The 27,564-nt window shown below is 44.6% G+C and overlaps 1 protein-coding gene across 1 annotated transcript in view; it reads right to left on the minus strand.

Annotated features, from left to right (window-relative positions):
• SLIT1 (slit guidance ligand 1) overlaps positions 1-27,564 on the minus strand; it is a 134,206-nt gene that overhangs the window by 33,148 nt on the left and 73,494 nt on the right. The window contains exons 5-8 of the mRNA XM_081863861.1: positions 3,735-3,806; positions 3,227-3,298; positions 1,792-1,863; positions 640-803 (exon numbers count right to left, since the gene is read on the minus strand). Of these exons, the coding sequence (XP_081719987.1) occupies positions 640-803; positions 1,792-1,863; positions 3,227-3,298; positions 3,735-3,806 (380 nt within the window). The remainder of the gene's footprint in view (positions 1-639; positions 804-1,791; positions 1,864-3,226; positions 3,299-3,734; positions 3,807-27,564) is intronic.

Raw genomic sequence — 27,564 nt, forward strand, 5'->3', positions numbered from 1 at the left:
AGCTAGAGAGCCTTTGGGCCACAGCATGCCCTCCTCTCAGCCCCTCTCCACAGATGTTTACACGTAGAGATAAATACATATGCAGGCATATACATATGCAGAACTGCTACACAGGTTGATAGTTCAAATCAGCAGAGACAAGAAACGGACAGTGTGATGGGGAGGGCAAGTGCACAAATGAGCATGAGACAGAAAGGGCAGCATGGTGCACCATTTCACAACGCTGAGGAGGAAAACTGCATAAAGAGCACAGGCTGGTGCAGGGAGCAAGCGGGCATCTTTCAAGATGGCAGCTTCCAGCACTAATGGTTTGATAGCTTCACACTGTCAGAAATAGAAAAATGCAGGATAAAAGGAGACAATGCTTTTAAAAGAATTTCTGTAGAATGAAAAGCAATTTCTGCAGTCCAGGCTGCAGTCATGCAACCACCATGGCCTGCACACGAGACACAAGAGCTCCCGAAACTAATGTGTCGTGGTAAGAGGGTCTGTGTTCATTTGAGAGACCAATGGTCTCTTGTGGCAGGTTTCACTTTGGTTCCAGGGCTGATATGCCTTGAATCTGAGGGCAGAAGGGGCCTCTTTCTGGTGATTCTGGGGGTCTGCAAAGCTTCCTGGAACCCCATAGATGCCACTCACCTGAACAGCTGAATTCATTCTTCTGAATCTCTGCAACATTGAGGCCACGGAGGGCAGCAGGGCCGGCACACTGTGTGAAGAGCCCAATTGTGGGGCGCTGGCGCAGCCACTGGGAAAGCCAACCCAAATGGCAATCGCAGAAGAGCTGGTTGGAGTGCAAGCGGCTGTAGGGACCCAGGGGAGGAAAGGTTGGGGGAGGGGGAAGAAACATCAATCACTGTCTTTCCACAGCTACCTCTTGAGACACCTGCATAGATACTGCAGGTAAAGCCATTTCTAGAGAGACAGACTTAGGTTTACTGAGCTGGAATGAAAATGTGGGGACATTTCCTGGGAAGGAGAGTCCAGTCCAATAGGGATCTGAAGCTGTGGGATTTGGGCCTTAGTACTGTGCATTCTGGGATACGGGTGGCACTGTGGTGTAAACCACTGAGCCTTGGGCTTGTCGATCGGAACGTTGGCAGTTCGAATCCCTGCGACGGGGAGAGCTCCTGCCAACCTAGCAGTTCGAAAGCATGTCAAAGTGCAAGTAGATAAATAGGTACTGCTCTGGTGGGAAAGTTAACGGCATTTCCGTGCACTGCTCTGGTTTCGCTAGAAGCGGCTTAGTCATGCTGGCCACATGACCCGGAAAAACTGTCTATGGACAAATGCCGGCTCCCTCGGCCAGTAAAGCAAGATGAGTGCCGCAACCCCAGAGTTGTTTGCGACTGGACGTAACTGTCAGGGGTCATTTACCTTTACCTCTTTTTTTACTCTGCATTCCATGGACTGGATTGCTCTCACCCAGTGTCCTGCCCACCACATTAATGCCACCCCTTTCTGTCCCATGATACACCTTGTCATTAAAGGAACCAACAACTCTATGAACAGAGCTGTGGCTCTTTCTGCCATTGGGGGGGCAGCATCCCACATCTTTGTAGGGCCCCAGGTTCTTGGGATCCTGGGCACAGGGTTAGGCATTACCTACTATGAAAACACCAGTGCCAAGAAGGGAGATCTGCAGGACCTAAAAGTGAAAAGTTGCCACCAGGATTCCTTGTATGGACTGGTAGCTCCCAGCCCACCATGCTTTATGAAATGTCCAGTCTGCGGTCTTCCACCCCACCCCCAATCCCACCCCACTCTTGGGCTGCTTCATCATGTGCTCACAAGGTGCGCAGTTTGGGCATATGGTTGAAGCTGGAGATGGGGATGGTGCTGATGTTGTTGTTGTTCAAAGTCCTGCAGGAAGGAGGAAGAGGAAGAGCATCAGTGAATGCTGGAGAGAAACATCTTGTCCTTTCATCTGGCTATGTGTGCAGTGTACACACAAACAAACAACGCTCACAGAATGGCATGTGACACTTCTCAGATTGACAGCACATCTTATTTTCAAAATCATTTGCAGCATGGGAGAAGCAAGGGCCAGTTCTAACACACCCCTACAACAGAGGATCTTAGAATGACAGCTCAACAGGTGAATTTTAGGGCACCCCTTAGCAAGAAAAGTTACAATGACTAATAGGCCAGCTTCCCCAGGATTGCATACATATTACCTTCATCTGACCCAACACTCCCCTCAAGCTTGGGAGGAAGGCCCCGCTGACATTTGTAAGCTCAGGACCAGGCTCCAGTGGTTTGCACAAGGGGAGCTACTGGGCTTTGGGTGGTCACTTGATCACTTTTGAAACCAGACCAGGTATAATGTTATTTGTTTTGCTTTGTTTTCACCACTGGGATTTAAAAAACCCTGTTAAGCTACAATCCTATGCACAATTGCATAGTAATATGGTAGGGCAATTATTACTAATTATTACTGTTGTTGTTGTTGTTGTATTGATTTATCACCCGCCCTTTGAAAACAATTTAAAATTCAACATTAAAAACAGTTCAAAACAAATTAAATACTGAAGCTAAAGTGACCTATCAACACTTCTCTAGGGAGGGTATCCCATAAAGTAGGGGCCACCACTGAGAAGGCACTGGTTCCTGGTTCCCACCAATCTAAATGATCTCAAATGCAGGCCAACAAGTAGGGCTTCTGATATCCACCTTAAAGCAAAGGTAGGTTCATACAGGCACAGCTTCTCCTTCTAATAACTTAGCCCCAAACCAATGAGGGCTCTAAAGGTGGAAAATAGCACTTTCAGTTCTGCTGGGAAGCACTGCGACTGATACAGAATCGGTGTAATACCAAAAGACCTCCATCTTTCTGGGGAGATGGAATGCTACCTGGACCCTATATGTTACCAGCATGGGTGGGAATCTCAGGATATAACACTCTAAGTTAAAAACATCTCTGGTGTGGCCTGGTGCCTACAAATGAATAGTGGCCAGGAGTGGGGTGTTGAAGGGGAGAAGGCTATGGCCACCTGAGCCAGCAGATCATACACCAGTGATAAAGCTATAGAGAAAAACAGACTCTTTGCCCACATTTAGGGGTGGGCACTGTTTCTTGTGAAGAGTTAGCCCTAACCCCAGGGTGCTTCCAGACCACCCTCCCATCAACTGAGCTGGATTCTACCACAGTCATGCTTCTCTAGGCAGGCTCTCCATCCAGCCCGATGGGACAAACGTTCTACAGAGCCCTCCCAGAGACACTTACAAAACTTCCAGGCCACGGAGAGCACGGAAGGCCCCTTCCTCAATGCAGCTGATGTGGTTCTTGTCCAGTTGTCTGAGTGATGAAAGAGGAGATTAATATACCTGTTCTCAATAGCTGTGCTGGCAGACCAATATCTAGGAATCTCGACACAAAGACCAATCTGCTGCACTCAATGAAAGGAGAAGAAATGCCGGAGGACTTTGTGGTATGCATAAGTAGCACTGGAGAACGGCAAGTAGCCAAGAGGAGGAGAGGGATAGGTATGGGTGGGTGGGAAATATGATTTGGGGCACAACAGGCACTGCATTGTATCTGTGGGACACGTTCCCACTGCTATTATCCTATTAGTATTTGCTGTTGTAGAAGGAACTTTTGAGATCTTCCTCTACGCAGTTGCTAGCCCTATGACCTCAATATGTGCATGCATGAAACATAATGCCAATCTCTCCAGGCCAATGTGGCATGCTGTGCTTCCCTATCCACTGCCCTGCTGGGCCTGGTCACTCACAGGTTCTTGAGATCAGTAGCTCCGCGAAACGCCTTCCTGGGAACAGCCAGAAGGAGGTTCTCGCTCAAGTCCCTGCAGATGATAATTTTAAGAGAGCCATCTGTCAGTGGAGAGACAATGAAGTACGGGGGGTTGGCAAGGTAGTGAGGCATCAGGTTATGAGGACTAGCAGGGGAATACTAAGCAGCAATGAAGAAATATTCTGCACATGTTCAGATGCATGACCACCCTTATTGTTTTATATGCACCAGAGTGAGCTCTGGCACTGAAGAGGTGCTGTGTTTGGCCCAAAATACTGCTCTTTTCACCAAACACCCCCCAGGACACTGGCACAGCAAACAGCATTATATTCTGTGCCCCGTTCATATAATGAATGGTTCATCTCATGCCACTTCTGTCATGGCAGCAAGATGAGATGACTGATTGTGGTTTGAATACCTTAAGCAATTTAAATAAGAATGCATGTTTTCAAACATCCAGTGTCCACCTGATTTACGGCAAGGTACAAAAGCAATCCAGTAGTCCATTTTAAAAATAGCAAAGGAGGTGACCTAATGGACAATGAAGATGCATATTCCAGTCTCTGGCATCTGCATGCAAGAAACAAGGTGAGTCACACCGCGGTCTTATCAGATGCAAAACCTCTTCCAGCTCTTCATTCCACAGCATGCCTCATCCAGTATCCCTGCTGGCCCCTTGTATCTCACCAAGAGTCATGAAGGGGCTGGGAGAAGGGAGTGGACAGTTGACACTTGCCTTTCCCAACCCTGGGAGTAGAGGCATCCTCAGAACAGAAATGCCCAGTGACTGCTGATTTATTAACAAAGATACTTGGCAATTCTATGCATCACACACCACACACACACACACACACAGAGAGAGAGAGAGAGAGAGAGGGAGAGAGAGAGAGAGTACCTGAGTGGAAACTTAAAAGAGCACAAGCTGTGATGGTTTTTAATTGCCTTGCTGCCATTTCCTAACTTCCAAATTGTTTCGTGCAAGCCTGTAATGGCTGATGCTTATCAGTGAGGTGCCTTCTGATAAATTTCTGTATCATGAGACTAACACACACACACACACACACACACACACACACACACACATGTGCACACACGCTATTGTGGACACAAACACACAGCCTGCTCCACCACCCTTGCAAACCTTTTTTGAAAATAACAGCTGCAATCTAAGAGCAGGAAGAAAGTAGGATTGCCACAGTACAGCTCAATCCTAACCAGGAGAGGGCAGCAGAAGCTCTTTCATTGCTGACTGATGTCACCTCTTCAATCTGTTACCTCTGAGACAGAACAGCAGTTCTTCAGACTTGACACATAGCATTGGGGAAAGGAAGTGTGCATGACATCCTGGTTTCTTCTCCACACTTCTGCTAACAACCAACCTCTCCAGCTAAGTGGCATCATTAAAAACCCTCCACTGTTTATAATGAGTGTCCAACACTCCTTCAGACTGGACCCTTGTGTCGCTACAGGCAGCGGCTGTGCAACTTTTGCCCGCAGAGCCATGTTTCTCTCAGAGGACGTGTTTTGGAAGCAACTTTCTTCAGCCTCCCTCCCTCTGGCCCACACCCCAAGATCCCACTACAGTGGTACCTCTGGTTGTGAACAGGATCTGTTCCGGAGCCCCGTTCGCAACCTGAGCAGAATGCAACCCGCATCTGTGTGTGCGCGGGTCGCGATTGGCTGCTTCTGCACATGCGTGTGACGTCATTTTGAGTGTCTGCGCATGCGCGAGTGGCGAAACCCAGAAGTAACCCTTTCCGGTACTTCCGGGTTGCCGAGGGACGCAACCTGAAAACGCTCAACCTGAAGCAAACGCAACACGAGGGATTTTTTTTTAATTTATTTAATCATTTTTTCGATACAAACAACCACAAAAAACTACAACAAAAACCATAATAACAATAATAACACAATTTGACAATTCAGATTTAAATACACTGATATACCTATGACTGCTCCCTTTTAACAATATTTTCCAACCTCTCTCTCCGCCCCCACTTCCCTCCACTATCCACCTTATCACTTAAATATTCATTCCAGATTTCTTCATATTTATCCATTCTTAATTTGCGTCGACATACAATTCGTTCATATGTAGCTAATCTGTCCATATTATCAATCCATGTGCTCAATGGAATCTTTTTGCCGCTCTTCCAATTCATCCAAACAAGGTGTGTTTTTTTGCTTGTAATATAGCATGGTACATCCATTCCTAATTTTTTTTAATGACTGTAATAATAATAATAATAATAATAATAATAATAATAATAATATATTATTATTATTATTATTTGTACCCCGCCCATCTGGCTGGGTTTCCCTAGCCACTCTGGGCGGCTTCCACAGAAACCAAAAATACAGTAAAATCACACATTGTACTCCTTTTCTAAGGAGCATGAGATGAAAAGGCTTACAGCTGAGAATATGTTCATCTTCGTATTCCTCTCCAATTCATCTCTGAAACATCTCTCTAACCCAGGCACTGTGGGGTTATCAGAGGCTTGACAACTTCCTGGTAATATGTGAATGTTGGGGGCGACCAAAACACTTCCAAAGATTGACACATTTATTTATCTATTCATTCAGTTTATTCCACATGTGAATGGTGTATGCTATAAAGAGGCAATTTACTATTAGGAGGTGCTAAAAATAGCACTATCTCTATGTAGCAGCAGCAGCAGCAGCAGCAGCAGCAGAGACCATGGTGGGGCCTTCCAACAGTTCAATTGCTGCTGCCAACTGGGAGGGGTGAGGCAGTGAAGAGGCTGACATGGTGCAATCACATCAGCTGTGCCAACCTGGTCCTACTGCTTTGGAGCCAATCTGGGGTTTGGACCAAAACACCTGGTAAGCAGCAACAACAATTCAGCTGTTGGGAGGTGAGCATCAATGCCCCACCACACCATCTGCCTTTGATATATAGATCTATTTACCTAGGCAATTTAAAAAAGAAAAGAAAATCCAGGCTCCATTATCACTTTTCTAAATTTCTTTCAGGATCACCTTAATGGCAATTTTTGACAACTAGCTAGTGAGAAGTGTTTGTTAAACTTATTCCCATGTATTCCCTAAGGGGAATTGTTTTTCCCCCCCATTTTTTTTATTGATTTTCACAAAATTATAGAAAAACAGACAAATACACAAACAAACAAACAAACAAACAAACATAAATCATAGCCTTATTAAAATTACACTTATTAACATGGTTAAGTGACTTCCTCGCTTCCCCTTGGTTGAGTTTCCATGCATATCCTTTTAACAGCTTTCCAAACCTAAGGGGAATTGTTTCTAGGGTCTCATATGTCTGATTCACATGTGATGTTTAACATTAACCATAGTTAAAAAACAAAAACAAACCATAGTTAAAGCTGTTTTGCCACTTTACAACTGCAGATCTGTAGCTTTTGGGACACAATAGCTCCTTAACCATATTTAAGACAGAGGTCTAAGATCACATACAGGACTAAGCTTAGTCACATACAGGACTAAGCTAAGGCTAAAACTACAAACCTTGGTTAAGAAGTGACCTTAAACCATCAATGAAGCGGCTGGACTAGGTTCACACATAACACTAAGCCATGGCTTAGCATTGTATATGAACTAGCATTGTATATGAACTGGCCCCCATTCACACAATCCTATAAAACATCCATTAGGTGCATTTGGCCAGAGGCACTTGAAAATCCAAGGAAAGAACCTTTGGGAACAGGGAGCCAACATTTCTCCTTTGAAAGAGTGCATGATCACAAAACTGTTAGAACAACTATGCCCTTGTGAAAATGCCAAAGCACAAATAACATTCCCATCTAATGAGGACTTTCAGAGTTCTAGACAACTCAACATTCTGTGTTGTACCGTCCCATCTCCCTTTTAAATGTGGATTACAAAATATTTGCAGATGTTTTGGCAAGTAGATTTTAAAAAGTTCTAAATGAAGTAATTCATAAAGACCAGGCAGGCTTTCTCCCAGGTAGACACATGTTTGCTAACACAAGGAACATTATTGACATCTTGGAACTTTTGCAAACAGACATAAACACAAAAGCAGTGCTAATCTTCATAGATGCGGAGAAGGCCTTTGATAATATCTCTTGGAAATTTATGAAGGGAAATTTAAAAGAAATGGGAGTGGGACGAGGTTCTGAAAATGGGATTGAGGCAATATATTCAGAACAAAAGGCTAAATTGATAGTTAACAATGTGGTTACAGAAGAGTTCAAAATTGAAAAAGGAACACGACAAGGCTGCCCGATTTCCCCTTTGTTATTTATCTCGGTTCTGGAGGTGCTCTTAATTATGATTAGAGGGGACCGGTTGGTGGAAGGGATTCAGGTTGGAGCGAAACAATATAAACTTAAAGCTTTTGCAGATGACCTAGTTCTGACCCTGCAGGAGCCAGAATCTAGTACAAAAAGATTATTACAATTGATTCAAGACTTTGGTCGGGTGGCGGGATTCAAACTAAATAAACAGAAAACTAAGGTGTTGGGAAAAAACTTGACAGATACAGAGTCGGAACGGTTTCAGAGAGAGACAGAACTAACTGTGGTTAAAAAAGTAAAGTACCTAGGGGTAAACATAACAGCAAAAAATCTGAGTCTATTCAAGGATAATTATGAAAAATGCTGGTCTGAAATTAAGAGAGACTTAGACAGTTGGACAAAACTAAAACTTTCTTTGCTAGGCCGAATTGCCACTATTAAGATGAATGTATTGCCAAAAATGTTATTTTTGTTTCAAACGTTACAGATTGTGGACAAGACGGAGTGCTTCCGGAAGTGGCAGAGAGATATTTCTAAATTTGTCTGGCAGGGCAAAAAGCCCAGAATTAAGTTTAAGATATTAACTGATGCGAAAGAAAGAGGGGGCTTTGCCCTGCCAGACCTAAAGCTGTATTATGAAGCCGCAGCTTTCTGCTGGCTAAAAGACTGGCTACTTCTCGAAGACACTGATGTACTGGACCTGGAAGGTTTTAACAATGCTTTTGGTTGGCATGCATACTTATGGTATGATAAGGTTAAGATCAATAAGACCTTTAAGAACCATATTGTCAGGAAAGCAGTGTTTAATGTCTGGATAAAATATAAAGACTTATTGGAAAACAAAACTCCAAGGTGGCTCTCACCTCTGGAAGCTAAGGCCCGAAAAAGACCCAATATGGAGGCCAAATGGCCAAAGTATTGGGAAATACTAGAAAAAGATGGAGACAATTGGAAATTGCAGAGTTTGGAGAAAATGAAGGATAAAGTGCGAGACTGGTTACATTACGCTCAGATTAAAGAAGTTTTTAAAAATGATAAAAAGTTAGGGTTCCAGGTGGAGAAATCGAAGTTGGAAACAGAACTGTTAGAACCTAAGACTAAGGTACTTTCAAGAATGTATAACTTGCTGTTGAAATGGAACACACAAGACGAAATGGTTAAATCGGCTATGATAAAGTGGGCAAAGGACATTGGGCATAACATTATGTTTGAGGACTGGGAAAGGTTGTGGACCACTGGGCTGAACTTCACTGCATGTAATGCTCTGAAGGAAAATGTAATGAAAATGATATATAGATGGTACATGACCCCAGTTAAACTTGCCAAAATATACCATTCGTCTGATAATAAATGTTGGAAATGTAAAGAAAATGAAGGAACATTCTTTCACCTCTGGTGGACTTGCCCTAAAGTGAAGGCCTTCTGGGAAATGATATATAATGAGTTGAAAAAGGTATTTAAGTATACCTTCACTAAGAAACCAGAGGCCTTCCTTCAGGGTATTGTCGGCCAGAAGGTACTAAAGAAGGACCGAACATTTTTTATGTATGCAACAACGGCAGCAAGGATACTCATCGCTAAGAACTGGAAAACTCAGGATCTACCCACACTGGAAGAGTGGCAGATGCAGCTGATGGACTATATGCAACTGGCCGAGATGACTGGCAGAATCCGAGACCTGGGAGAAGAGAGGGTTGAAGAAGACTGGAAGAAATTTAAGATTTATTTACAAAAATATTGTAATTTGGTTGAATGTTAAGAAGGATGCTAGATCATAAATAATTGTCCACCACTAAATTAGATTTGAATCTGACGATAAGTGAGATTAAGGAAAATATAAACCTTTTGGAGAACTGCTAGATTCTATTTAAATGAGCGGATATAAGATTGTAAACAAGATGGTAATTTGCTTGAAAAAAATAATTTTTAACGATGTAAGTGGGAGCGGGAGACGTGAGGGAGTCCAAAGAAGTGATAAAATTATGTTATGATATAAGTAATGTTGTTTATTATTTATGTATCGGTATTCAAAAAACTTTAATAAATATTTATTTTTAAAAAAAGAAAGTTTTTAAAACCCTAGTTCTTCAGAAAGTAGGAGTTCCAATCGCTTCATCCTCAGAATTAAAAATCTGGGAATATTAGAGATTATTAGGAACTTCAAATCTTTCTATAACATTGTTACCACAAATGACTAGGTTGGAGTCCACCAGCTCTTCACAGTGACTGATTCTATCGCTATTTTTATTCACTTTTGGTTCTTTTCTTCTCCATAGTCTGGTCTGTCCCCAATCAAGAGGACTAGCAACCTGCTGCACAGATGTTGAGCCAGAGCATACTTTGGAGTAATGTAACCTTCCACCCTCCCTGCCTTTGGAGAGTTCATATTCACACTCCTCTCTTCAGGGAGGCAGCTGCCCTAGAGGTGAGTGGAAATAATGGAGAAAATCACCCTGTTCTCTCCCTCTTGTACATGTATGGACCTGTTTTCATTCAGTATCACAGTAACTCCAAGGAACATTAAGCTGCCAGTTTCCCAGACACAAATTGCTCCAGTCTTGATGAATGACAGCTTGTAGCAACAGCTTTGTCTGGCTTTAGAGGAACGTTCTGACCATTACTTGCACCATCCTGCCATCCATTTATGCTGAGTCAGATAAATTGAGACCCCCAAGAAAAGCAGCCTTATGAAGGTTCATCTCTTAGTGAGTGAAAACTAGGGGACCCCATAACCAGTATGCATACAACAAAGTTATGTTTCAAGCAATGCAAATACAGAGCAGGGCAAATATCCCCCAGGCTCTTCATCTGACTTTGAACTAAATGCCCTTTAATAGCAACACAAATATGTTACTTTTTACTGCTCAATGTTAAATAGGCAATAAACAGGGGTGGGTGGGTTTCCACATGTGATGGGAATGCTCAGTTTGGACAAGGGTGTTCCAAGAAACCTCTTCCATTCTACCACAAATAATTCCAACAGAACCCCAAGTCAGCCTTATTGTTTATATTTCCTGATACAACGTGAAATGCGATGTGCAAAGACTTAAACCACTTTGTCCAGAAAACATGCTGATTTCCTTTAATTATCTCTGCATTTAGTTTAGAAAAGATTAGCTCATCTCTTTCACCTAATGACTCCTTTAAAACAGGCATGACCACCAGCCTCTCCAGGGCAATCTGACCCAATTTCCAGTTTCAGTTGTGGTCGCATCCCATCACCAAACAAATCATGACACCGAGAGAGTTTTCCCGGCTAGCCTGCACCCTTAACATTGCATCCTCTCTTTGGTCTTTGCCTCAGCCATCCCTCCTCCCCTGTGTGCCTTGGACATGAGCCACTTGGAGGGATCCCTCGCTGGGATTGGTGCCTCGATTGTGGGAGCAAGCGAGGCCTCCCAGTGTGAGATCCTGGCCAGCACTCAGCAAGTAACTAAAGCCAAACTGTCTGACATCCATAGGACACAGCTTTCCCAGTGGGGAGCCCACTCAGGCAGACAAGCCAAGCACTTAATCTCCTGCCCTATGGGCCAGGCCGAGCCTGGTGCAAGCAGGGGGTGCAATGGTATTATGAGGCTCTCATTCTCTTGGCTAATCCCAACTTCACACTTTAACCTGATTGAGGCGTGTTTGGCTTGCCAGCCCCTCGTGCTGTTTGAGGGGATTAGGGTTCGGCTCAGCGGGATGGTAATTGCTTCCTACTGCTCCAGACCATCTTGCCCAGCCTTTAGCCATGCCATGGAAAATCCTGTCTTCATTGCCCAGTCACCAGCGGGGAGATAATGAACCTGCAGTGCAGAATTTGCTCCCCAGACTCCCCGCTTCCATCCATACCATAAGGAGGTATGAGGCACATATATATTGCACCCACAGAGGAAGGATCTGCCAGTTTGTCATGCCTGGATTGTGTCTGCTGCATGCTGTATGTTGGTGACACTCAACTCTCTCTCTCTTTTCCATCTTCCAATCCAAGAGAGGTTCCTTCGCTTGTCACACTGGGAAGGAGGAGGTCTAGCCAACTGAGGCTGAATCAAAGAAATACAGAGGTCCTGTGGGATGGGAGACTGACTGCTCTGGAAGGAGGTTTGGAGCTGGTTCTCAATGGGGTGGCGCTCCCCTGAAAGACTGGGTACACAGTTCGGAAGCACCCCTGGACTTGGTGTGACCTATGTATGTTCAGGTGGTGCTGGTAGCTAGGGGTGCATTCTTTGGCTGATATGCCAACTGCAGCCTTATCTGGATAGGTCTAACTCAGCCAAAACATTTTGTGCCCCGCTCGCATCCAGGCTTGACAAGTGCATTATGCTCTTTGTGGGACTGCCCTTTGAAACTTAAGTTTTGATAGGCATAAGGATGTCAGCTTCAGTAATATATCAGCTAGGAAGTATATAAATAAAATCATGCCCAGCCCATTCTCTGTAGAAACATTGACTTCAGAAGAGATAAGCAACCTTACAGATATACAGGGATGGCATGGAAGTTTTAAAACACAAAACTTTTGCCCCTTTACACCAGCCTTTCTGAACAGCCACCACAGTGCCTGGACACAGTTCTCTTGCTAACAAGTGAGGAGATACCAACAACCGCATTCCTCATGTTCAGCCTCTAAAAACTTCCAGACTGCCAAAGTGATCGCCTGTGTGCAAGTGACTGTGTTTTTCTCTCTCACTCCCACCTCCATTTCCACCTCTCTTTATCGCCTTCTAGTTATCTCCTTTGCTCCATTCAGATCTGCTTCTCCTAGAAGACAGAATTCTGATTCCTTATTAGAGTCTATTGTCGGCCTCATTTTCCTCTGGAGACTACATAGCTAAGTGCTGGGCTCTCTCACGCCACCGTGCTATAAGTTAAATGGCATTAACCCTTCAACCAAGTGCAGGTTCTACAGATGAAAGCTTGTTGGTGTGACATTCACTAGGTAGGCTTCCTGAGGAGTGTTTTTGCTTTAATTTATCCATGTCACATAAGTCTTGAGCCAGTTGCAATCAACTGCTGGTGCTAAGCCTAAGCCTTTCCCGGCAAACAGAGGTTTTCTGGGACTGAACATGGTGGCTCCCAGACCTATGGTGTACTGGGCCCAGCTTGCTCTGACATCTGCTGCCACACCTCCAGAGCCTCCCAGATCTGTCTTTATCCCAGCCATCCCTGACCTGTCAGTCTGTGATGTCCTGTGGTGCACTAGACTCCAGCTGCATCTTGCCAGGGTTGGGAGCAGAAGAAACTCCTATGGGGCCAAGTAGGCCCCGTGGATTTTAAATGGCACCACAGCCACTCCCACCAAGCTGGTCGCCAGCACCACCAACACAGCATGCATCCTTCAAACACCTCGCCCACCATCCCTCCCTGTTGCTTGTGGGCAGTAATTAGCACCAAAGTGGCCTTGGATCCGGCCCCTGGGAGTGACGCTTCCACAGCTGCTGGCCTTGCTGTGCCTGCTGGAGGCATGCAGACAACAGCCAGGAGACAGGTAGGATCAGCCGACAGCCAGCGGGTGGTGAAAATGGATCGCATTTCCCAGGGGAATACCCTGCACTTGTGCCAAAGGGAAGCACACTTGCAACTCGGCTCCCCTTTGACACACTTATTTAGATTCAAAGCAGGAATCTACACCTGTGGGTTAAGAACATTGCACAAAGCACACTGGATGGCATAGAATCAACACCAGTTGTTTTGTTCTGGCCTGCCATGGGGTGGCAGGCTCTTGGAGGGCATATTAAAGATGCTACTCATTATATCGGACTGACAACACAGACTCCGGAGGTGTCATGGCAACACTTTAAAGGTAGAAAGAAAGAAAAACCCAAAGGATTTTAAGCATCACAGTGTTCTGAATGGGCCTTTTAAAAAAGTAATCTCCCTCTGTCTCCCCCCAAAACACATTCAAAACTGCAGGCCAGCAGGCAGGTACTTGTAAATTCAAATGCAATTTACTGCAGCAGCAGTTGCCTCCTTCCTCTCCCGCTGTGACTGGAAAGCTGAAATGTATTTAGCCCCCTGCATGCAAATGAGATACTCTGGCCAATTCAATCTCTGTGGGATGGAATATCAGGGAAGGATCCTCAGACCTTCACCCATGTATCCCCCCCTCCCCCCCGCCATCACTGCTCCATTTAGAAATTAGATGAGAGAGCCTGAGAGTCACAGACAATAAGGGTTCAAATCTGTTTAATGTCTTAAAGAGAAGGGTGCAATGGAATTAGTGCATTGGCAGATACCTTCCCAGGGAGAAGAAATTGAGCACTAAAGAGCGAAGGAAGCACAACAAGAACTGACAGCTGGGAGGTGAAGCATGACACATCCCACTTGGGAACAACAATGGTTATGAATTGGATTAAGCACTGGAATAAGCTGCCCAGGGAAGGGATGCATTTACCATCACTCCTAGGTTGCAAAGCAAAACCAGGAGCTTTCCTAGAGGTGACACGTGTAGCCAAAGACAAGTTTTAAAAAAATAAAAATAGAATGGGCTTAGTGTTAACAAGAGGAAATTCCCTGGCCTGTGCCAGGAGGGTGGGTGAGAGAAACCCTTCTCATCTTGCAATTCTTCTTTGTGTTTTGAGACAGCGTTTTGTATATTAATTTGGTTTATTGTTGCTGTTTTCTGACCCAAGGACAGCTATGTTTTACAGTGTCAGGCTTAGAGGCAAACTTCAAACATCCAGACTGAGCATAGACAATACTGGCTCTGGAATTTGTAGAGGAAGACACTCACAACAAGCCCTTTGATCATGATTCTAATCAATTCAGGGCTTCCTGACAGACAGGATACTGCAAGGAATTTGATGGGTTTCACATATTCTCCCATTTCCTGGTTCCCAGATTTGATAAAACCCTACATATTAAGTTTTCTCTGTAATTTGAAATGGTGCAGAAACACACTTGATTTGCTTCCAGAATAACAGGACTCAAGAGATCACTAACTATATACAACACCCACCCACCCTGCCGTGTGTTCCGTGAAGGAACAGCAAATAGGGCGACTGGATTGCACAATACCAGGAGCTGTACAGAGCAGCTTCAGATGTGACAGAGATGCAAAGAAAATAGGAAGCCTCTGCACCTTGTGCTTCTGAGGCAAGACCAAGACGTGTTTGCATGCTGCTTATTGTACCAAGGTCTTAAGAACACCCACTACAATGGGTGGGAAAAAAGTCCAATACCAGCTGCAGGGAAAAGAAGAAGCACTTTAGGTTATGTGACCCAGAAGAAATGTCACAGCTAGGCAGTGCTGCATGACAGGTTTAATCCAATATAAGGAATGTCTGAAATTCTTTGCAGGAACTTTATCCACCTCCCTGACCCAGACTGCACGTACAACCACTAACTAAATTCCAGGTGAATAAACAATGAGTTTCACTTCTCCAAACACAGTACTGCTGTTAGGGACTATGGTTATTGACCATATTATGAAGGAGCAGGAGCTGTCAGAATGGTAAATGTGAGGCCTAAGAAGAGTGCCATGTTCTAATGGAAATCAATAGGGCAATTAGCACCTTCATTAGGGATGAAAACCTCAGAGAGGATAACTTGCTTTCAAAATTTCTGCGTTACTTCTCAACATGGATTTTCAGAAATTCACAGGCCTGCTCAACTATGTGTGGTGTGAAACGTGAAGCATAGGCTGTGGATGTGGCTGCCACCAGGTCTTTCAGGGATGTTTGCATGAAGAGTACCTAAAGTCTGCCCTCTTGCTCACCAGGATCTCATTTTTCATTAAGGATAACATTTAAACCATTGGCTTCTCATGACCTGCCACAGTGCCAAGAAGTTTTCTCACTACATTCTCAACAAAGCCCAATGCACCTTGTCCCTCTGTTTTTTCATCTTGCCAAGAGAGGCAATGTGAGTGGGCATGTCCTACCAGGGCCATTGAGACGGGTGACTCGTTGCAAACCGTCTGGATCACAAGATTTATAAAATTAGCACACAGAGCAGTTCCTGGTTTCAATCATTTCTTGTTTTCTCCCCAGGGCACAAGTGAGAGCTACTTACAGAAATCAATGGAGAAATCCAGAATTTCAGTGCAGCTGTGACAGAAGACCAACGTGCCACCTCCTAAACAAAAGAGGCACTGCTAATGTACTGCTCTTTATTGTTGTGTTTGTAGGGAGCCATCCTTGCACTTGGGGCCAGGGTAACAGAGGTGACACCTACAGTGGTACATGAACTATCCTGAAGTGGGTCTGCCCCATCCAAATCCCATCTGCCATGTATCCTTCCTCGTGTATCCAAATCTGGAACAAAAAGTGTCATTGGCGAGTGATTGAGAGAGAGGAAGTAGTGAGCCCATTTGATGCACCTGAAAAAAACCCTAATTTTCCTTTCCATCTACTGCTCCCCTTGCAGTATTTCTCAATATAAACTGTTACCAGCATAACACTTCCACCACTGCTACCACTTTGCTCCCCGTATGTTAACTTATTATATATTTATATCTTGCATTTACACCTCCAAGGAGCTCAAGGTGGTGTACATGGTTGCTTCCTCCCCAATTTACCCTCACAACAGTCCTGCGAGGTGGGCTGCCTAAGATACTGTGCATAGTCCAAGGTTACCCAAAGAGTTTCATGGGGACTGGGGGTTTGAACCCTGGTCCTAGTCCAACACTCGAACTACTGTGCCACACGGGCACATATGAAACAGCCTTATCCTGAGTCAGACCATTGGTCTGCCTAGCTCAGCATTTCATACCCTTGGCCAGCAGTGCTCTTCAGGATCTCAGAAAGAGGTCGTTCCCAGCCTGCTTCCTGAAATCCTTTAGCTGATTCTGTGTTCAGGACCTTCTGTATGCAAAGCATGTGCTTGAGCCATGGCCCCTCAAAAATTCAGCGCTGTCTTTCCTGACTCCTCACTGCCAATAATCACAGCCATCCATTACTGGGCAGCTGCTGCCACTGCCAATTATGTGCTGAGTAAATCAATGGGCTGTAATTGCACTATTAAGATCTCATTACGCCCCTGACTCTGCAGCCCCAGCAGCTTGCACTGCGCTGTGACAATTTGGCTCCCACTGCCAAGCGGCCACAGCTGCTGACTCAATTGTTTTTTTGTGGGTTGTTTTTTTTTTACCCACTTCTGGCCACCACATTATAAAGATACAAACAAACTGGAAAGGATTCGTACTAAAGAAACAAGGACAAATAAAAGGTTTACAGAATGCACAACCTATAAAGGGGAAATAGGACAGGCCACATTTAGCTTACGGAAGAGATGGGGACAAGAGGCACTGTCAAATATCTTAAAAGGAGTCTTATTAAAAGAAATATAGTTTACCAGGGAGTGGTTTAACCTTGCTCACGTGATGCAAGGTTAGCATGAACGACAAGGGAAATATGATTCCGGAGACAGATTCATAGAACTGTTGCCTTCTCTTCTGCACCACCATCACAGTAAATTGTATTCTTCTAATCATAAAGATCTACTTGGAATAAGGTTTTTTGAAGGACACACTCCTGTTGGGATCCCAGACAATGAGGCTCCAAAGCCCAGCGCTTGGTGGTCACTTGGCACAACCAAGTCCTAGGTGGACCACCATCACCAAGGGCCTGAAAAAGGCTTCCACTCTGGGAAGTGCTCACTATGGGAAAAAGGGGGCGGGTGATTCCCAGAGTTGCTGTGCTTTCTGCCTCTGATTGGTGTTGTTGCTAATTAACTAATTACCCCCTTATCTAAATATCTTGGGAACAGCCATTTAATTATGGTTCTGAGTCATCATGGATATCAAGATCTCTCTCACTCTCTTTGTTTGGGAGTAAATGACTTTCTACATATCTCAATCCATCCATGTGTTTCTGTCTATCCATTTCTGGTGCAGGAGAGGTGAACACAGCACCTCCCATTGGAGATAAGCAGATTGCTTGTTGTAGTGAAGCCTGTTTGGCAATACAGGGTGCTTCCAGACAGGAGTTTATTGTGAAATGGGTACTGTCATGCATACAAGTCTTTTTTGTGTGATGTCCACATAAAGCTGTAATCATTAAAATACCAACTCATACATTATTTTTTTACACTTAATCTAGATTTCCCCTTATCACATAAAATCCTACAAGTAAAAAAATAACCTGTTCTATATCTTCCATCATTGTTGCTGGTGGTTGCTGGGAATCGCAAGTGGGGAAAGTCCTGTTTTGAGCTTCCCATTGGCATCTGGCTGGTCACTGTAAGAAAAGGCTCCTGGATTGGATAGACTATTGGTCTGATTCAGCAGGCTATTCACTGGTGTGTAAGCTTATTCATGTGTTTGTTGTTGTTTAGGTGGACAGTTTGTCACATTAATGGTGCTGTTTTCGTAAGCAGACTTTAGCACTACACCCCCTTACTTCCATCTGCTCTTCACCTGAACAGAATAGTCATTTTGTTTCTGGTGGCCCAAATGATATTTCCATCAGTTGCTGCATGCTGAAAGCATTCTTGAATGTTAACAACCCAGTTAGAGGAGGCATTCTCTCATGATCCCCACACAGTACATGTGGGGAATTGTTACCTTGGAGGCTAGAATGGCAGTACGTACATTCGGCTTTCAATAATAATAATGATGATGATGATAAGTCTTTCGCAACAATCCCCCTTTGTCAGTCTTGTGCAAGCTTTAGTCAGGTAATTTTCACTCTTGCATAAGACCGCAGTATTAAAAATTAATAAACAAACACAGGAAAATTGATATTGCCCTCCCTCACTTCATTTTGCCCATTGTGAAACGTGGTAACTAAACTTTTGGCTGTTGGGCTCTTGCACACTTCCTGCAGATTCTTTTTTTCTAAGGGACAATGCACAGATTCAGAAATACCTATGTGAATGCCCAAAACAGAAATCTGTAGAGGGTGTGGTGGAGTAATGGAGGAGAGGGACAAAAAAGCACAAGAGCCCAGATATATCCCATGAAGCACCACCCACTGGTATAGACAGCAACAGCAGAATATCAATTGCTATCCATGACTTTGGGACAAAAAGAGGAATGTGTGGAAGCTACAGTGCCTAACATGCACAAATGGAATCTGAACCACCCACTTTTGATAGAAGGCTCCCATCTGGAAGCACCCCTAGATTCAGTGCTATGGATCATGCCTTAGGCCTGGAAGGCTTTGCACCTAACAGAATCCTCATTTGCCTGACCTTCGCCATCAAAGGGGAAGTGATAACCTGCACTGCTCCAGAAAGGACTCCAGGAGGCACTGTGTCTCAAGAAGACCAAATAACTTTGCACTCTGTGGTTATGCATAATAAGTTTCATCATTGTCTCTTCTTCCAGCCGGATAGGATAGCTGGCACTAGGCATATCCCTGTCAGCATGGAGCTCCTTGTTTTTATAGACACTCATCCAAGGTGAAAATGAGAAAGCTATGGTCTCTTTCTTCCGTGCTGGTGCTAGTTCCCACAGGGGGCTTTTCAGGGATGGTGTTGTGCTCAGAATTCATTTTACTCCCACTGCGATGGCTTTACTTCACTAATAAGTGTGAAGTGGGCATTCTCACCTGTGCAGATCTGAGAAAGGTGAAGATAAAGCTAAGCCAAGCTGAGAATTGAGTCCTGTTTGTACTGGGATTCTGCAGTCAGCCCACTAAGAGGCAGAGAGGCACAGGCCTGCAACACTCACTTTATAATCTATTCAGTGTGTTATACAGGTTTGGCTGAATCCTATGGTTTGCGAAAGTACACCCCCCCCAATATCTTCAAGGAAAAAACCCTGTGGTGGTGGGGAATCCTTCCCCTACAAAAGCCCAATAAGTAAGAGAGTGCTCAGTAACCGCAGAATGCTGACTTACTATTAAGCAGGTGAAATGGAGGGTGGGAAACTGGATGGGAGGGGGAATGGATTGGGTTATTGTGGCACTGGCTGGCTGGCTGGAAGAGTGAACAGGAGGAGCAGGATACAGGTCCCACTCATGCAATTCTGTGACTACACTTGCAACATCAGATCACACAGCAACAGAAGACCACAATATCTTTCACTGCAAGCCTATGTCATTCTTATCTTACAATATGTTATTACGGACTGAGCACAAAGCTCAGGGTTTTTCAGGGCATTAATAAAAATTACCAGAATACATATTTTGTACAAATGAGTTCAGAAACTGCGAATTCTGTCCATAAATTGCTAATTTAGTTACATAAATTAAACATGAGAAATTTTGATCATGTTTAAATTCTCATGTATACGATGGCCCCGCGTTTTAAAATGCCTCCTTTTCAAACTATTGAATTGTTAAGGCTGTAGACGACAAGTGCATTTTCAAGTACACCCAAGTAGGAAATAAGTGGGGCCTGTGGGATAGCTGGGTCAGTGGAATCAGGTTTCTCAACATCATGAAAGCAGAATTTAAATTTGGCTAGGAAGATGGGGAGGGGGAGTTAATGGGTGTTATAATTAGGAATTTGTGGCTTTCGGACATTGCCAGCCGTGTGTGTGTGTGTGTGTGTGTGTGTGTGTGACACAGATGGAGGGCGTTGCAGGGTGGTGGGAATTGAGTGCAGGATGCAACACAATACAGTTTCTTATCAGCAACAACAAAGATTGGTGGGTAGCTCTATTTGTAGCCTGAATCAGCTGTATGGTGTGCAGCAACCTGACAATGTAACCTGAGAACAAGAAGACCTGCATCAGATAACTTTGTCCTCCTTCACCTTGCGGGGAAAATTCCTTTTATGAACCCTCACATCATACAATGGTTGGGACAGTGACACTTTAAAGAGAGAGAACTGAAATGCACTATAAATGTGAAAGAGAGGCCTTGCTATTAAAATAGTAACCTTCATTGCTTTACTCATATCCCACCTCTGATTAAAACACTCCAGACAAATGTTTTACATGTGATGAGTTTCTGATTAGCACACAATCTATGCATATCATACAGTTTAAGGAACGACTCCATTCACCTTCTGCATTCCCACCAATGGAAGTTAGCTCATTTTTTTTTAAAGGAAGTCTTCATTTGCACAAAAACCAGAGGTTGCACTGAAAATCTCTAGGACCCAATGGAAGAGACACCTTCTCAGAATGAATATCCTGAGAAATGAAAGCCTGGTGGGTTTATTTTTATCAGTTTTGACTGAAGCTGGTTTTCTGTTGACATTTATACTCCTTCCTCATTATCGGCTCCCTGCCTTCCCACAGCCAAGATGAAAGTGAGGAATGAGATTTCTGAATGGTGGGGCCCTGGGTGCAAAAACCTGCACGGAGAAAATGTGTGCCAAATCAACCACACTTACACACACACACACACACACACACACACACACACACACACACACAGAATAAGTGTCTAGGTAATTGCTTGGGTGCAGAGAGGGGTTGCAGGGGACAGTGCTTAGAACTTCTGAAATCAGTGTTAAGAGGTCAGGTATCAAAAGAAACAAAAGCGTGTCCTGCTGCAGAAAGTGTCTCCTACAATGCCTTTATTCTCCATGTGTTTCTCGTCTTCAGAGTCCTGAGGGACTGTTTCGGAGTGAGTGTCAGAGGACAGGAGCAATTAGATAGTTGGATACGAGAGTTCCTTCCTTCACTATAAACATCTCCCAAAGTTCCTTCCTTCTCTATTATCCTCCCAGGTACATAAAGAAATGCGGACAATCAAAGATGAAGAGGACACAAGCACATCAGGACCAACTCTCTACTTTCAAAACTAGGCTGTCAGCCAGTTCCTGTACTAACAAAAGGGCAAATTATACATTACATGCAAATGCACGTAACAACTGCTTTATTAAATGCACAGCAGCAATTTTGAGCAAAGGCATCAGGGTGCTTATGTTCTTCTCTGCTTGGCAGCTTTCATGATCTGGAAACTCTACAGGGGGAAAAGGAAGCTAAGGGAAGGAAATTTTTAGTGGAAAAATTAAGCACTCCTTCCCAACTGCTGCTCAAAAACTGCAGCTTTCCAAATGCAGTCACGTGGAACATGAATGGCTTCCTAGAAAGAGAGGAGGCCAGCCATGTCTTTCTCCAAATAATTGTAGCGCATGTTACCAGCATCCCAAGGAACTGGCACTAGGCATTTGAATAAGAGCTGGCATCGCATCTCCTGCCAAGCAGACAGCAGTTGGCAGGCACAGCATCATTTCTTTGAGACTAGTATCATAGCCTCCAGTCATAGGGTAGGTGGCAGCAGTTCAGACCTTGGTATTAGCATGTCCAGTCAGTGCCTGGGTCTCTGCCACCCAGACAGCCAGACAGCGACCAGCCTTTAGTTAACCAAACAATGATCAAAACACTTCCATGTAAGCCCTTACTCTGCTTTCCCCACTACGGCTTGCTATGAGACACACATCACTTTGGACATTTCCTGAGCTACAATAACCACACAAAAAATGCCTTGCTCATGTTACAAAAACTGCTCCTGATCCCTTCTTATTCCTTTGCAATAATCATTCTACAAGTAGCTCCAGTGAAGAGCAGCAGGAAAAGACCAGGAAAGCTAGATGAGCCCATTTCATAGTCACATTTAGTGGTTGCTTCAACAGGGGCTGCCCAGTTCCCCATGTGTGCAAGACACCACAGGAACTAATAGAGGACATCTCTATTCTGTACTCTGTATTCTGTTCCATGCCTGTTGGGATATCAAACATCCCAACAGGCATGGAAGTAAAGAAGAACTCTGCATTCAACATGGGAGCAATGGAAAAAGCAGGCAGGCAGCTAACAAATATATGGCAAGCAATGCAAACCCATGACACAGAAGAAAGGTCATCTGCAGCACAGATATGATCTAAATATCTGAAGGACTCTGATGAATCCAACACTCGGGGGGTGGGGGGCTAGGATTGCTTCAAACATGAAATGATTTCAGCACCAACAGTACTTCCATCTAGGAAAAAGAATGCAACCCTTGTAAAGACATGTGACGACTGCATATATGTGGCAATAAGAGACAAGTCAGTGAGTATCAGTGGCAGGGAGGGAAGAGCAATGTAGACTGTTGCCCTCACATGTTGTTTGTGGCTTCCTAGAGGCATCTAGTTGGTTGCTGTAGAAATTTATTTATTTATATTTTTCCTCACCAAAGCAACTTGCATATAATTGCCATAAGAAATCAACAAGAATGTCAAGGCAGTAGCAGTGGAGCAGAATGCTGGATTAAATAGATCAGTGGTATGTTCTTAGGATACATGCAACATGTGCTTTCAATGTAGACAAACATTTTTGTTTGAAACGGGCCTGAGATCAGGGATAGGCCATTCTGTGGGCATTCAGTAGCTGTGGAATTCCCAACTCCCATCAGCCCCAGCCAGCATGACCAGGGTTCAGGGTTTATGGTGCAACTATATCTGGATTCCAGCACCCTACAGCCAATGCACATAAGGTGTGAAAATGTGTGTGGGGGTGCAATGTGAAAACGAAAAGACTAAGGACACACACACACCTCTACTTCAACCAAACTGGTGCAAGTTATCATTTTATCAAAGGAACTCTGGAAATTGTAGTTTTAGTTGAGTTCTCTTTATAGATCACTCACTCCTTCACAGAACAAGCTGATGTTGTAACTGGAGAGATGCCCTGATTCATAGGCAAAATTTCTCATTTCTTTTAACTCCTTTAAATATTGATGTGCATGTATTGTACACTTTTGCCACTTTAATTCTCTCTCATTGAAAGTTCATTTCTTAGTGTCCACTTTGGGTGAGAAGAAGGGAAGTTCCACGTCACGACCTAGGAATACTTGGTGTTCTCGCATCACCATAAGATGCTGCTATAAGGCGCCCAGTATGAATGCACACCAGCCCCACAGACATGCAAGACCCAGCTGGTAGGAAGTGGAATACATGCATAGAAATGAGGAAGGGATTCTGCTTTGGGCACCCGCCAGGCATTCATTATGTTCCTGGGTATGAAATCAACAATGTCTAATTAGCAAACACATTTCCTGCCTGGCGCTCAGAGAGCTGTATGCTAATTAAATATTGCAAAGGATCTCAGGGCATTTCTGACACTGCGTTAGATACGGCAGGCTCAGCAAACTAGCCCCTTGTCCACTGACACTGCGGCAAGGAAAGCGTGTCTTTTTGGCTGGGTGAGCAATCTTCATACATCTCTCTTTTCAGACAGGAAGCAGGGCCCCATCTGCCTTCTTGCAGCCATTTATTAGGGTTGGAGATTCATCGAGGGACAGAAAGTGATCAGCTCGAAACGCTACCACATATCACACACACACACACACACACACACACACACACACACAGAGTGTTGTAGCCCTGACACAGCCCAGTGAGCTAAGCAAACACAGTGAACTGTTTGGAGTTTGATTCCTGGCCTCAAGCACTGCATGGCTATTCTCTGAGGCACAGCAAGGAAGGAGCTGTGAGTGCAGCTCAGAGAGCACAGGCGGTTGTCTTTTAGCCTAGCAAGACAGAGGTGGCACATGAAACCACTGCAGGTATACTGTTGTCTGGTACACAAAAGCGCTTCTCGGGTTATCACTCACCTCATAGTTCAGACATGCAAACAAGCAATATACGCACATGTGGCGATGCTTTTGACCACTCTAGTTCCAAAGTTTTGTAGCAGAAAGCTGCACTGAGGGAAGCAAGGCAGAAGCATCAGTGAGGTTGGTGGGGGAGTGGGAGGTAGGAGAGGTACCCCTTCCTTATTACCCTTCTAGCCTGGCTTTTCAGCAGGGAGCAGAGAATCAGTGCTGAGAAAGAATGCAGTGTAATTGCCTGCAAAGTGATAGGGCTGTGGAAGTGAACCTGGAAGTGGCAGCCTTTGAAAAGCTAAGCTGTTTCATCTCTCGGCACTTCTTCCGCTCTCCTTGTCAGGCCCAGGCGAGATAATAAAAAGGCCACGAGGGTTTGAAATTCACACTTCAAAGTCAATATTGGAATAGTCTTGCCCTGTGCTGCCTGCCAGATTTGAGGCAGAGTGAGACTGAAGAAAAGGGGGGGGGGTCATGGCGGATGGAGACGAGGAAAGAATTAGGCTCTCTGGCCTTTGTGCTGCAATCAATCTCTTGCAGTTTTCCTTCTTTTTGCTGCCAGAGATTGCAGTTTGCTCTGGGCTCCAGCTGCCCCCTCACCCCACCACACACTGCAATTAATGGCTATCCAGGCCAATCTCCGGTATAAGATTTTTAATAGGAAATGCACCATTAAATTCAACAGCATTGCATGTAGTCAAAGCCTGCAGTCACCTTTGCTCCAGCAAAGCAGAAGCGAGCAGTGGAATAGCCCCAGGGAGCAATTGTCACAGTCGTTAACTATAACTACTTTTATACATTTATCAGTGGTGCCCTGAGTATTGTACGGAAAGGTGTGTACGACATGGTCTTTCTCCGTAAGGGTCATATAATATCTGCAATAGACCAAAAGGGCAGGAATGGAGAAAGGGCAGGACTATCCATGAGGTTGGTGTAAGGAGTTTGGATTTGATATCCCGCTTTATCACTACCCAAAGGAGTCTCAAAGCGGCTAACATTCTCCTTTCCCTTCCTCCCCCACAACAAACACTCTGTGAGGTGAGTGGGGCTGAGAGACTTCAGAGACGTGTGACTGGCCCAAGGTCACCCAGCAGCTGCATGTGGAGGAGCGGAGACACGAACCCGGTTCCCCAGATTACGAGTCTACCGCTCTTAACCACTGCACCACACTGGCTCTCTAAGGGTGGCTCGGATGGCAGGGAAAGAGCAAACGCAGCTCCCCTTCCCAGGTTGTACAGGCAACAGGGACTAAAATCCTCAAACTTCTGACCATGCAGATACATTCACAAAAGCACAACAATATTAGTACTGTACTTAGCGATAAAGACAAACACATTCAAACCAATTCAGAATAGGCACCTCCATTTACACTTGCGTCTTGCTTATTCGAAGTAGCAAGTTGGCTCCAGTCACATCAAAGTTGAACCATGAAAACACCAACATCAGTTAGGCCATGGCTTCAGTGGCATCAGGGATGGGGGATCTGACACCAGATCTCACTTCAGAGCACTGCCAGAGAGGATATCCAGTCTATGGCTCCTGGGATGCCCTCCCAGGGTCATAGGGTTGTGCCACTGAGTTCCATTGTGTGACACTGGCTCATGTCTTTTTTACTACTCTACACCGCCTTGAGATGATTGCATAGAAGGCAATTAACAAAGCAATAATAAATTATGTATTTTTTCCTTTCATACTTTTGTCCAGATAATATATATAAGCAAGGTTATTTTCCTCCACAAAGCTGGAGTATACCATCCTACCTCCAATTACCATCGTGTAACTCTAAATAGCATAACTCATGGGTAGGCAAACTAAGGCCCGGGGGCTGGATCCGGCCCAATTGCCTTCTAAATCCGGCCTGCAGACAGTCTGGGAATCAGCGTGTTTTTACATGAATAGAATGTGTGCTTTTATTTAAAATGCATCTTTGGGTTATTTGTGGGGCATAGGAATTCGTTCTTCCCCTCCCCCAAAAAATATAGTCTGCCCCCCCCCCCCGAGTTCAGAGGGACAGTGGACCGGCCCCCTGCTGAAAAAGTTTGCTGACCATAACTGATCGTGGAAAAATGATCAAAATATTCTGGTAGGCATTTCACGAAGCTGCTACAATACCCTGCAGTGAAAACATGGCACACAATACCTTTCCCCCAATGCTCACATCCCATTTCAGACATGCATATATATTGTCACTTCGAAAATAATTTTCTAATAAGGCCTGTCTTCAGGGCCAACCTCAATTCTCCCGCTGCCTCCAGAACACACATGTCTCCTTTGCTTATCTACATATTGCTGAGTTTAGGGAGGCAGAACTGCTTTCAGCTACCAGTTTCTACACACTTTGGGGAACCAGGGACACTTCACGTTTAAATATTTACCATCTACTGCATTTTTAAACAACCATAACATTTACACACATTTCAAGAACCACAAAGGCTGGTTTAGATTCTGGAATTCATGGTTATGTATGGAGCAGAGCTGTGAGATTTTGAGCACAGCCTGCTGGAAACATGGTCAGTGCATGAGTGTGCACTGAGGACAGGTCCAACTCCTTTCCCTCTATCCAAAATGTATCAGAAATGAAACAAATGCCCCAATGCCATCCTGGTACTCACCAGGAAGTTAATAACTCAGCAATTCAGGGGCCTCACATTGGTGGTAGGAACCTGGAAACTATAGGCTCTACCTCTGGTGGCTGATAAGAATCCATAGGCCAGGCATGGGGGACCTTTGGTCCTCCAGCTGTGGCTAAACCACAACTCTGATCAGCCCAAGCAAGCATGGCCGATGGCCAGGGATGATGAGAGTTGCAGTTCAGCAACAGCTGGAGGGCCAAAGATTCTGCACACCAGCTGCAGGCTTTTGGACTGCCCTTGGGAAGTTTTCAGAATTAAGACTCAGAAAGGGAACAAGGAATGACAGGCTTTCGGCTAGCGTGAGTCCACAATGGGCTTGATATTGATACACTGGAGGCAGAGCCAGTGAAGGTATCTTTGCACTTGCAGTCTGGGACTTATTTTCATCTGTGTGGTGCTCCCTACCACTTGGGGGTGGGGGAAAAGGATTTAATTACATTGTAATAGTCACTGTAATTGTAAGGTCATTGTAATAATTCATCCAGGGCTGCTTTCTGAGTTGCACAGTCTCC

This window comes from Podarcis erhardii (genome assembly GCF_964252035.2).
Source record: "Podarcis erhardii genome assembly, chromosome: 5".
NCBI classification, from domain to species: Eukaryota; Metazoa; Chordata; class Lepidosauria; order Squamata; family Lacertidae; genus Podarcis; species Podarcis erhardii.